This window comes from Chelonia mydas, chromosome 1, assembly GCF_015237465.2.
Source record: "Chelonia mydas isolate rCheMyd1 chromosome 1, rCheMyd1.pri.v2, whole genome shotgun sequence".
Classification (NCBI taxonomy): Eukaryota; Metazoa; Chordata; order Testudines; family Cheloniidae; genus Chelonia; species Chelonia mydas.
The window spans coordinates 140,419,701-140,433,067 of NC_057849.1; the positions used below are offsets into that span (position 1 = coordinate 140,419,701).

A 13,367-nucleotide genomic window follows, 5' to 3' on the forward strand; every position below is an offset into this window, starting at 1 on the left:
CTCCCACAGGACTTGGGGCGAGACCATGACTTGTTTGTCCAGACGATGGCTGGATAGGGAGTAGACAACCCTCAGCCATCATTGTAGAGGCTGCAGGTGAAGTCTGATAAGCAGCAGCACATACTTGCATGTGGAACAAGCCAAGGAGCCCCGGTACACAATATCATTGATCATGTCCATGTGTCCTGCACTACTGACTGAAGGAACCAGAACCTGTACTCTAGCAGGAAAACTTTTCCCAAACTGGAGTCAAGTAGAGAGCCTATGACCTACATCATCTGCACAAGTGCTAGAGACACTTCTCGTAGTCCACCAGGAGTCCCCAAGTAGAACAGGGAAGGGTATGGTCTAGGGCTGTTACAATTTCCTCCTGGAACATGCCCCGATCAGCCAAGTGTCTAGGTATAGGTTGACATGGATTCCCCGTTTCCTTAGATGTGTCACCATTATGGCCAGGCACTTGGTAAAATCTCTCGGCGCTGTAGAGAGTCCAAAGGGCAGAATCCTGTACTAATAAAGGTTGGACTCTACTGTGAACCTTGGATACTTTCTGTGGGCCAGATGGATGGCAGTGTTTATCCTGCAAGTTGACAGCCACAAACCAGCCTTGAGCTTGGAGCAATGGAAAGATGGCGGCAAGCATGACTACTTGAACCGGAGATAGCATATATATTTGTTGAGCCTTCTCAGTCTAGGACAAGATAAAAACCCCATTCTTCTTTAGAATAAAGAAATACCAGGAATAGAAGCCTCTTCCCCTGAGGAAATTCCTCTATGGCTCCTAAACAAAGCAACAAGGCCACTTCTGTTCAAAATAGGCTCTCATGAGAAGGGTCCCCAAAGAGAACATGGAAGGGGGCAGTCAGCGGAACTGGATGGGGTAGTCATAGGCATTGATGTCCAGCACGTATCTGTCTGAGGTCCAGGCACGGTGGAATGGAACAAGATGACTTCCGAATGTCGTGCTCCATGGACTAGTTCTGATGCAGCTCTCAAATGTCTCATCTACTCTGCTGACAAATCTTGGCAGAGTGTGGGGCAAAGATTGAGGAAGGTGGTTGCCCCTTGTTCTACATCAGATGTTTCTTGGTATGGAACTCTATTTGTCAGTGGTAAGGTTAGAGTACGTTGTGTCTGCCGGTGAAATGGTTGAGGGCGGTACAACTTTCAGTAAGGTGGGGAAGCATAGATCCCCAAGGAGTGTACAGTCATTTTAGAATCTCTCAGCAAACATAGGGTGCTGTCACTCCTTTCAGTGAACATTTCCAAACCCTGGAAGGCCAAGTCCTTAATTATGGCTTGTGCCTTGCAAGGGATGCTCGAAACTAGGAGCCATGACACGCTCTGCATAATCATTGTGGTGGCCACAGACCTGGCTGCAGTGTCCAAGGCATCTATTGCTGCCTGAAAGGCCATCTTGGCCATCAGCTGACCTTCCTTACATAAGAACGGCCATACTGGGTCAGACCAAAAGGTCCATCTAGCCCAGTATCCTATTTTCCAACAGTGGCCGTTGCCCAGTGCCCCAGAGGGGAATGAACAGAACAGGTAATTATCAAGTGATCCATCCCGTCACTCATTCCCAGCTTCTGGCAAACAGAGACTAGGGACACCATCCCTGTCCATTCTGGCTAATACCCATTGATGGACATATCCTCCATAAATTTATCTAGTTCTTTTTTGAACCCTGTTATAGTCTTGGCTTTCACAACGTTCTCTGGCAAGGAATTCCACAGGTTGACTGTGCATTGTGTGAAAAAAATTTCCTTTTATGATATCTTTCAGCTCCTCTCTCCCTTCATGAGGGAGCTTTGCCAGAGAGCTGTAGAGAAAGCAAGGTGACTGCAATCTGCACCAAACTCCTGAAAGGCCTTGAAATTGTACACTGAAGAGGCTACCACCTTGTCCACGGATGACGAGTAGAGGTCCTCAGAAAGTGAAAGCTTTAGATCTTGCTCCTCTCTGTATTCCAGTGACTGAGATCTCGCTAACAAAGCCTTGGGATGGGGGGGCGGGGCTCCTCCTCTTCTGCAACAGCTGGGGGATTGGTGGGCCCCCTACAGCCCCAACAGTGCCACAGTAGCATTCCATGTGTACAGATAGGGTGGCAGGTTGAAGGCCAGACCAGCGCCAATCCTGGCATTCTAGTGGTTGAGATCTGTAGAGACCCTGAGGGTCTCTTGGTGGCACCATTCAGACACCAGCAGAGATGGGTCCCTGCTGGACACCAGCAAAAAGGCATGTCCTGGGTATTGTGAGGAGTACATCTACTCCACAGTTAGCATTGATTCGAAGGCACTATGAGTGCAGGTGGTGCCGAGAGTGGCTCTGGTGCATCCCGAGTCCATCCTGTCAGTGCCACAGTCAACATCCATGGGGAGTGTTTCTGATGCCAGGCCCAGTGGAGTCTGCTCCTTTCCATCCATCTTCAATGCCCTGCAGGACTTGGTTGAATTGCCACCCAACAGCCTCCTGTCTCTCTGTGAGAAGACATCAAGCTCATGTCTCAGTGTCGGAGAAAGGCTCTTTCAGGACCCTGCTTCCATTTCTGAGATGTTGACAGCTTTGGTGCCAGGAGCGGTACTGATGCCAATGCTGATGCTGCATCTGGTTTCTCTGCAGAGGTTTTTGGAATCACCTGCCTAACAGATGGAACACTAGAAGATGCAAGCTTGAGCATAAAAGAGGTCTTTGAGATTGAAAGTGGAATCAGATCCAATTGTCCTTATATTCTAGGTCTTGAACTCAGGCCTGAAGAGCTGCTAGGCAGAGGACATCTCCATGCTGCCACTCAGTGGGAGCCACAATCAGCTTGCGCTCCACTACCCATGACCCGCTGAGGACACAGACAAAAGGAAGCCCCACTTCAAGGGGTCTGACAGACAGCAGCCCCCTGGCTCCTGACTTTCTATAAACTCAAGGGATGTTCCAGAAAGTGTCCAGCCAACAGCACAGATCTCCTGTAGCTTTCCTGACCACTCCTGCTCCATGTTCTCGAACTCCTGGCTTGAACCTCACCTCGATTTGGACCTCACCTCCTGACTCAGACCCTGAAAGTTGACTTGGACTCTGATCCTTGGTATCGACCCTGGCTTGGAACTTGACTATGAACTCCTATGCTCCTCTCAGCTTCAAGTTTGACCCTGCTCTGACCCCTATTCTCAACAGCCCTGGTCAGGATCCTGACACAGAACCACCACAGATTGCTCCCGAAGATGGGAGCTTCAGCCTCACGTCTTTCAAACTGCAGGTTCTTGCAGAGAAGCAGAGGAAGACTGAGCCCTTGCCTGGGATGTGGGACTCTCCCAAGCAGAATAGGTATATGCTGTGACCATCTTTCAGAAGAATTAGTTCATCACAGGACAGTCTAGACTTGCTTGATGCCTGCAGGTTTTGAGTCCACCGATTCTAAGTCCCTGTACGGGGGACGGTCTGTATGGGATGAGGGCTGTACAGAGGGGTCTGCTTAGCGGCTTTTGGTTCAACAAGCACTAGAACAGATTAGAGTGATCAAAATAAAGGAAAAAGTAGTTCTGAAGAGTTTCAGAAAATTTTTAAGAAGTTTGGCCAAACCTAAAGTCTAGCGGTTGCACACCAACTAGATTCCATCTCACTGGTATGGGTGATAAGAGGGAACTTAGGGAGTGTCACAGCCACCCCACTCTTTATACCCTCACATGGGAGCACAGGGCAGGAACACTGCTATTCAAAAAAAACCCCAGTCTCATGTGCACCTACATTGGGATCCACACTGACGCAAACCCAAAGAACAATCACTTCTTGCAAAATGAAATGGTCAATGAATCTAACGTTCACCTTCTCTCTCCTGCCTCACATGCAAAATTGCTCCCAAAATATTTCTAGATTTAAGTCATCCTGTGTTTGGTTTAACACTAAGTAATGGAAGAACAGTAGTTCAGTAAAAGATGCTTTAACTGATTCATTTTTGTCTGCACTAATTACAGAAGTAGAAAATTTCCCACAGATGTAGATGCCATTTTGCATTCTTAGAATTCCGTGTTGACTTATACAATAGACCCCTTTTACACTATACCCTTTGGAAGTGTGTTCTCACGCTACCTCTGCAGTGAACAGAAATTAAAGACTGAAGAAAGGCTTATTAGAGCATCTTTTCAGCCTCCCTGCCAATGCAAGAATGTTCCCTACAGCGTATATTCAAATCTAGTTTTAAATGGGTTTCACTAAGAATATTTCCATAACTTCCACTGAGAGACTATTCCACAGTCAGACCTTACTACCTGAACAAGTGTTCTGACATTAAGCTTTTGCTTTATTTATTCCATTACTCCTAGTTAAACCCTTTTGGACTTCTCTGTGGTATGAAGCTCTGCTATATCTGCTTCCAAGTGGATTTAGCCTGTTTACATCTGGTTTTAACAACCCCATCTTATGCAATTCCAAAACACTTCCAAATATAAGTGTGCTACTGTAGCATGGGGTTGAAATTTAATTTAATTTTCTCTCTATAGCAATAAAGAATATTTCACTAACCTCACCTAAATACAATTGTGAGCAACAAATTATTTGGAGCGAAGGTTTGAGACACAAATTAAAATTTCACAATACAGTTAAACTATAACGGGAGTTCACAAATAAATTCTAGGAATAAGAAACCACATTTTCTTTTACTTTTTATATCACCAAGCATGCTGTCAACATTTAATAAACAATTATGTTTGTATATCACTTCAATAGCTCTTTTGGGATGCATTAACTTTTACAGAGACACAAAAATCCCTGCCTTAAAAAGATTACAATCCCATAAGTCCTCATTCATCCACCTGGCTGGATCCTTATGCAGAACCTCATTTAAGCCATGATAGATATGTCAATATGATCAATACGGATGTGATTGCAGGAATGGATCCCAATCCTGCAAGGTTTCCCTCACGCATGGTCCTCTTGATTTGGATCAGACACTAACTTATTTCAAACAACTTGGGCTTTTCTTTTTTCTTCTCCCCCGTCCCCTAAATTGCTTTGCAGAATTTCTTCCTACCACGTCTCTCAAAGTGTTTGGAGTTTCATACAAATACACTTATAAAATTTAAGTATTGAAGCTTAGTCCAATGGTCTCAGGTTTTTATTTTCTTTATTTAAAGACATGCATTTGGGGATTTTTTTATTTTATATTTTAAAGACCTCTCCTTCCCCTAAAAAAAGAAAGCCTCCTGTTCTGACAGCAGTCACATTCTTTACATATTTAAATGAAATCTGATGACCCCACTCACCTGAAAACACATCCATAAAGAACATAAAAATAAACCTTGTAAATTACTACACTCTAAAATGTGAAATGTTTCCTCAGGGGTGGGTAAATAATTTCAGTTTCCAAATGTGACTGATGTCAGGACAGATCTCAACCACTGCTCACTCCTCAGTAAATGAACTAAAAATAAATTACTTATTGAGGGCTCTGACACTGGGTTCCCCCCCTCATTTGTTTTGTTTTTTTAAATGCCAAAACAAACAGAATTTAGGCCAATTTCTTTTTCCACAAAAGAAAAAACGAAACTCTTGGAAAAATCTGTTGACATCATACCAACCAAAAGGTTTCAGCAGATAGCTGATCTCTTACTAGACGGAAATGCCATAACACTGCATTAGCTCTCCCAAAGTGGATCTGTATATGAGCAACAACTGTGCACAAGATACACTTTTTGAGTACCAGAGGAGACAAAAAGAGTGTTCAGTGAAAGCACAGGCTGATTAATCAATGGAGTCCTTAACATGTGCTCACTCACACCCCTCTTTACATCAGACATATTCATGAGTTTTCTTTTTTTTTTTTTTAAAGGCTGTATATGACAGTATTATCTACTTAGATTTACGTTATCTTCAGGATTAAATCAAAGTAACAAATATTACCATATGCTGTGAGCCTCAAAAAGCTAACAAAGGTCAGGACAGGTTAGAACTTGGATGGCAGAGTTCCTGCAACCAACCAGATACTGCAGAAAATGGTGGTGTTGACCCAATATGTAGAATTCTGCCTTGCATCAATGGCCCCAGTCTGCTATTTAGGGGCATTGTGCTGATGGAAGTCTCGTCTTTTGACTCATATGAAATTTAGGCTCAAATTTCCAAGCTGCTTTTGAAAATGGGATTTAGGAACCTCAGCCACTTAGCCACTTTTTGCAAGAGTAGGAGTGTTACTCCCAGTGCCAGTACAGATCATTCCATTCTGGCTACCTAAATTCCCCCTACAGTTTCAGTCAGATACTATACTTTTCACTTTCTACCCTAAACTGTGGGTAGTGTTGTTATGCGTTGTTAAACATCTGCCATGTTTTGACCTTAAAGGGGCTGACGCTGTGTTCCCTACAGTGTGTACAAAAGGAAAAGAATTAAAGTGCTTTGGGATCCTTTGGGATGAAAAGCACCATTTGAATGTCAAGAGAACACTGAACAGAAAATGACTGCACAGAATATATTTGCTTTAAACCTTCAATATTTGAGTTAGCAATTAAAAGTAGGTCTCAGGACATTTTATACCCCAGATGCTAATGCCTAAGGAAGACAGACATTAACCGTCACTCAATCAATTAAAAACAATTTTTAAAAATCAATTACACAGAAGAAATAGATATAAATTATTAGAATCACTTGTGTGCATATTTTCCTTCTATACAGAAAGCGAGAGAAGCACCATAGCCAGCTATCAGAATAGTACTACACATCCAAGAGTGGGCTGCCTTTTCTAAAAATTTGTTCATAGCATTACAGTTCAGACAGAAGCAAAAGTCATAAGAACCCATGACTTTCCTGCTATCCTCCCTAGAAGCCTGTTACCGACGGCCAATCCCCGTTGCAATCCAGCATCTATACTGAGAAAACCTCATCTGCTCATGGGGGTTATATCAGACTTGATTCTTGCACCTATAGGTTCACCATTTGTTTCCTTCCTACATTTATAACTTGGAGGTCTGGCTGGACTAACAACTCTGTTTAGCAGAGTAGATACCATAATCCATGCCTTTAACACTTCAACTATTGTAATATGAAGTATTTGGAGCGAAGCGTTACAAATACTCAAGTTGAAACAGCTGCAACTACCGGCCTACTTAATATATAGAGCATCTAATCAAGAGCATGGCATCTGTGCTTTGGGATCTGTACTGGTTACCAACTGGCTTCCAAATAGAACTGATGGTGTTTATTCTAACCTATTAAATTCTATATGATACTTGGATGTGCCTACTTGAGAGACTGCCTCTCCCCCTGTGCAACACTGCTGCAGCTATAGACTGTAGCAGCCCTCGAGTTAGAATACCTTCACTAACAAGAGGGTAAAGCTGGCAGACTGATGTCCATGACTTTACTCATTTAAGGCTCAAAATAGTCTAATTTTACTTACATTTAGGGCATGCTACATGCAAGGTGTTGCTAGAATACAGGTGGCACAGGGTGGAGTTTGAGGTATTGTGGGATATGGGGCAGTATCTTATTGGGACTCTCAGTTGTTGTAAAGGGATGGAGCTGATTGAATAATATTGACAAATTATGTCATTTTCAGTGATGACAGAGTGCTAAAGTGCATATATTGTAATGTATTTTCCTAAATCAAAAGAAAAATAAAATAAAGACCAAATCCATCTTCTTACATTACTTTACTTGATGTTAATACAAGGCTCAATCTGTTTTTAAGGATTCTAAAATCCATATGCTTATTCAGATTGTCTTGCAAATTGTTCAGCCTCTGCTCCAAAAGAAGTTCCTGAAATACAGCTACCTTAAAAAGAAGTAATATCAAATTTTGTGGGGTTTTTTATAACTTTTTTTTTTTTTGCATACACCTGTGGTTCAGACTATGGATCTGATCATCCCCAAACTGATATCCCCAACTGGGGTTTGATCTCAGCTAGTGACAGGCTTTCCCTTCTGCTTTGGGGAAACAATATTTAAAAAAGACTTTTGAAGCACAAGTTGGATTTACAATGTGACTTGAGCCAAGTTGATGAACAGGAGGAAGGAATTTACATACATGTAGCAGGACAGGGGCTCTGTTGCCAGTCAGACTATGTCTACACTATAAACTTAAGTGGACCTATGTTACGTTGACTTACAGCCACCGCAGTAATTGCTGCAGTGGTTCATAACAACACTGCTCTTCTTCTGTCAGTGGTGCACGTCCTCACCAGGAGCACTTCCCACCGACTAAAGAGGGGCAGAGTCGGGGGCTGAGAGCCAGAACACTCAGCTCCTCATGTAGCTCCCTGCTGGTAGCCCAGTGCCCCACCAGCAGCCTCTCCCTGCTCAGCCTCTCAGCTCCCCTCCTGGAATGTGGCTGGACAACAAGCGCAGAGCTCCACGATGGGCACAGCCATGTTCCCAGTGGGGAGCTGGAAGCTGACACACCACGGGGGACAGCTGGGTTCCCAGAAGAGAGAGCCGTGTCCAGAGTCTGGTCAGTTGCCAGGCTCCTGGCGGGGAGCAGAGAGCCCAGGGGTGCAGACTAGCTCTCTGTGGGGAGTGAGTAGCCTGGGCGGCAGCCTGGCTTGGAGCAGTGACTGGGCAGCAGGTCGGCTGGGGAGTCAGGAGCCAGCTTTCTTGTCAATTTCACAGCTCCAGCAGAGCCGTGAAATTGACAAGAATGACAGCCAATAGATGCAAGTAACAGTGTCTACAGGGACCCTGCATGGCCCAAACTACACCTACATAAAATCTATGCCTCTCGTGGAGGTGGAGTTATGTTGGTGTATTACGACACTTACATTTACGGGAGCAAGGCTGTTGTGTGCACACTGACATAATTAGGTGTCTGTAAGCTGCTTTAAGGTAACCTAATGCTGTATGGTAAACCAGGCCTGAGTGACTCAAGTAGACATGCTGTGAGCATTGAACCCAAGTAGCACCCAGATACTGCAAGTTTGAGTACTGCTGTCGGTAACTTTCTGAGAATATATGTTGTGCACATTAGTCACTCTCCACCTGCATTCTGCAAATTTTACCCTGAGAAAAAAGCATCTGGGTTAAGAACAAATATTTCAAAGTGCTCTAAAATCCATGTGTACTCCTGCCAGATTTTGAAGGGAAGGTATATTTTGGTGTGTACAAAGAGAAAGCTTTAGCTTCCTTTTGCATAGTTATAGGCTCTTGCTATTTTCCCCAGACCAGCTTCCCTAGTTTCTTCGCAAAGTGTATATGTCTGCAGGGAGGCATTTTCCAGTTGGAAAGCATTTCTTTATATGTGTAGTACATACTTGGGCTGCTGCTCCTTCTGCTTCCAGCCCCCCCAGGCAAACACTCACTAAAGGCCATGCCCGCTGACTGTTTAAAAAGTAATACAGACCCATATCTGGGGTGAGTTTCTGCCTCCAGAGAGCCCAACCCTTTAGGTGATAAAGTCCAAAGAAATAAGATAGCCAGACTTGTAATAAAGTTAAAACGACTCCAGGCATTTATGCTGGGGTTCCAGGCTGTCCCCAGTCATCTGAAGGTGCCACCCAAATTAACACAGGAGAGATTGACAACAGCTCCAGCTCTCTTGCCCTCAGAGAAAGAGCCTGTTTATTAACCAACCCCCATTCCCAGTATACCCCATACACATTGCAGCAGCCCTTTCTAGGACTCCTCCATGGACTCCCTCCAGATGGCTGAGAGAGAAGGGAGCTTTGCTGCACCTACACTTCAAGACTCTGGTCCCAGACAGACAGACAGCCTTGGACCTCCTTAAGCCACAAACTGCCACTGGGACTACCTCCTCTCTATTAATGGCTGCTTCATTTCCTGGGTCTCTTTGCAATAAACCTCCTGGAATAGATCATGGCCCCAGAGAACTCCTTCCTCAGTCTTACAGGGTCAGTGCATCACATCAGACCCACCCTAGTTTAGTTTGTCATGTTGCTATATCTTCTGTCTCACAATAATTTTCACAACACTTTGTTAGTCTTGCAAGACTAGCTTTTTAACTGGGGTTAATCTGCAAAATATGAGATGGACGGCAATCCTATAATACAGCTGTTGGTGTTAATTCAGGGTGTGTGTGTGTGAGAGAGAGTGTGTGTGTGTGAGAGAGAGAGAGATGTAAGTACCATAGACAGATATTTAGAAGAGGCAGAGCAGCTCAGGAGCTAGGAATGTAAGACTCAAGTCTACAGATGGAATTGTCCATGAATCTTTTCAAAGGCACAGTAGCTTTACGTTATGCATCTGAACCTGTATTTCTTTAAATGGCCAGTAAAATCAAAACGGTGATCTGACACCACAGGCTCTCTCCCCTGCACATAATTCTAAGTAAACTTCTCCCTGGAAATAACTGATTTGGCTTTTTACAGGCAGCGTGCTTCACTAAACTGTCTGCATACACTTCTCAGCTGTCACAATTTGTTTAATCTGTTCTATGAGCCATACAAGATAGACACAAAGCTGTTACAGTTCACTAGTCTGTATGAAGGGTAATTGAAATTTCTATTAACTAGAAGAACCCAAGCAAAGCATTAAGATGCTTAACAGGAAACCCTCTACATAAACTTGAGGCAGGATGTAAAATACAAATTAAACATTCTCTCATAAAGTAACCACTCATTAAAAGGTCCACATTTCTTAACAAATCAATGCAAATGATCAGATACACATAGCTTTCATTTTTAGCACAATCCAGTTTCTGTTGCAATTTATGTTTGACTCAATCACAGAAAAGGCATGGCCACAATTTTGGTGCAAAAAGATAAGTCAGTCATTCTTGTGTGGCTCTGTTGAGCTGTGGCTCTCTGTTCCCTTGTGCTAATGCTGCATGCTGATTTGTTGGTTTCACTTCATTCTTCACATTTCTCCACGTTTTTCTCTGATTTAGGGTCAGGAGTTTCTTTGAAATCCTTCAGTTTATATTACAAAATTAAACTCTGTGGGCACATTTGAATACTGCAAACAGGAGGGGCCTTTTTTTAAAAAACTCTTTATGTACTTATGTTCTTCAGAAGGGGTTTTCCCACAAATCCTTACCAGCTTAACTTTCTGCTGTGATTATGAGCCTCAAAGATACAGCTTCAACACTACTGTGCTGTTAGTAGTCTTAACATTGCTTCAGAACCAAGGGAAATGATGCCGTGTGTAAGGCTAGATCTACTTTACCAGCCCTACAGTGGCACAGCTGCAGTTACGCTGCTGTAGCACTGCAGTCCAGACAGTTGCTACAGTGACAAAAGGAACGTTTCTGTCACTGTACTGTAAATCCAGCCTCTTGAGAGGTGGTAGCTAGGTCGACAGACAAATTCTTCCGTTGACTTAGTGGTGTCTATACTGGGGCTTAGATCAGCTTAACATCTCTCAGCGGCGTGAAAAATTCCTGAATGACGTAGGTAGGCCGCCTTAAGATTTAGGTGTAGATGAGGCCTAAGTCTGAATCAGAGACCTTACTTCAGGGTGACTTTGCAGTTGCTCACTGTAAGTTATACGGTCATTCTAAAAACGTCAATCTGCCCCTGCCCCATCCTCATCCATCCCTTGGTGTCCCCCCACCCCTTTTTCTAAATATCTGTCTATGGTACTTACATGCCCCCCCCCCACACTACTGATGCATCTAAGCACCTCACATTTTTCTTTCAGCGTAGTTCTCTTCAACACCCCATGACGTAGTAAAGTAGTATTTATCTGCATTGAGCGCTGAGGCACAAGACAGACTGATTTGTCAAAAGTCACCCAGGAAGTCTGTATGGAGCAGGAAACTGCACCTATGTCTCCAAGTCCCAGGCTAACCACTACACCAGTGAGTCCCAAACTTCTTCATGCCGAGACCCCCTTTGCACTCATATCTGTTAATGCAACTCCCCTGGTACTTAGTATTCATGCTGGCTTTGCGCAAACAAACACTCCATCTTAAACAGTCTACTTTGAAAACTATGGGTGGGTAGCCACGCCCAGATTAACCACTGTGAGCTTGGTGCACTTGCACAGGGGCACCAACTACCAGACTAAACAAAAAGGAGAGGCAATTGAAGGCCCAGGGGCCACATTCAATCTGCCAGATCATTTTATTTGGCCCTCCACCCCGCATGCTGGAAGGGCGGGGAATCCCCAACCTTTCCCAGTCTCACTGTGATGGTCCTGCATCCACCACATGGAGCCTGGGATCTTCTGCTGGCCATAAAAGGCATGATGCTGCCGCAAGAGCACTCTATTGCTTGGGAAGCAGACGGTGCTGCCCAGCTGTCTGCTTAAGCTTTCTTGCATTTTCTCCCCCCCCGATCTCACAGCCCCCTGGTGATCTCTGCGTCATGTCCCACAGTTTGGGAACCCCTGCACCAGACCATCCTTCCTCTCTTCAAGTACATCAGTTTCATAAGTCATGCAATGTGTTACTAAGATAATTACTGGTGTGCAGTAGCTAACCCCCAGACACTGGAGGAAGTGTTCTCCATCATTACAACTGATCCTAACACAAAGCCAATCAGAACAGAGTTCTAAGTTTGCCAAGCCACCTCTTTGTTCAAAATATTACTATTTTCCCTTAAATCATAAAGCCTCTCGCACCTCTTCTTATAGACGACCATACATACTGCAACTGCACAGCATCTGGCCAGAGGCCAGAACAAATCTTTTGAGAGATGCTAGTACCAAACTACCAACTGGGTGGCTGGAAACATGCAAGGAACAAAGGCCAACTAAGCAGTGCGGAGACTGAAGTAATTTAGGGGTTTTGGAACCTTAGTACCTTGAAGTCCAACCACCCTATACTTGGACTGACGGAGCAGAGAAGTTAGCCTGCTGAGACGGGAGTGAGAATTGGAGAAAGAAGGGACATGCATGAGTTATGAGTGGATGGGAATGTGAAATGAACCATAGCAGGGCTGGAACATAGGCTTCACTCCTCTCTGGTGGAAGGAAATCTGACACTGCTATTGGTGTTTGATTCAGGACAGAAGGGGGAAAAGAAAGAAAGAAAAATGTGATTTAATTCAAAGGAACACAAAATAGTAAACATGCAGACATTTAATAATCTTTATTAATGCTGATAATGTATTGTGAATGACATTAAGATCCCAAAATGCTTGCCATACTCTACACAAAATACATTTATCCAAACAGCCTGCTTCATCATCAAAATGCAGCCACATCTGTGGCAGGAAGCCATGATCTTTGAACAACATATAACAGGGCAGAAGGGACGTATGCTTTATTGAACTGAAAGTACAAATGAATGTTAGGTAGGTTAGAATGAATAATCACTCAATTGGATTTTAGCCAGGACCATGGGTCAACATGTTGGCTCTTGCAAAAAGTGCCAAAATATTTTAATAAATCGATATTTGAAAGATTGTACCTTCAGTAATACCGTGTTGGCAGCACTGTGACAGGGCACAGATTCAGAAGATGACTACCTCTGAAAGAATCAAACTTGTGAGAAT

At 43.8% G+C, this 13,367-nt stretch overlaps 1 protein-coding gene across 6 annotated transcripts in view; it reads right to left on the reverse strand.

The window, feature by feature from the left end:
• Positions 1 to 13,367, reverse strand: part of APOO (apolipoprotein O) — a 95,428-nt gene that overhangs the window by 22,874 nt on the left and 59,187 nt on the right. Inside the window, exon 8 of one of the 6 annotated variants that reach the window (XM_043537990.1) lies at positions 5,524 to 13,342. The exons of the other annotated variants lie outside the window; for them this stretch is intronic. Coding sequence (XP_043393925.1) covers positions 13,337 to 13,342 — 6 coding nt within the window. The 3' untranslated portion in view covers positions 5,524 to 13,336. Of the gene's footprint in view, positions 1 to 5,523; positions 13,343 to 13,367 lie in introns of those variants that run through there. 6 annotated transcript variants of the gene reach the window in all.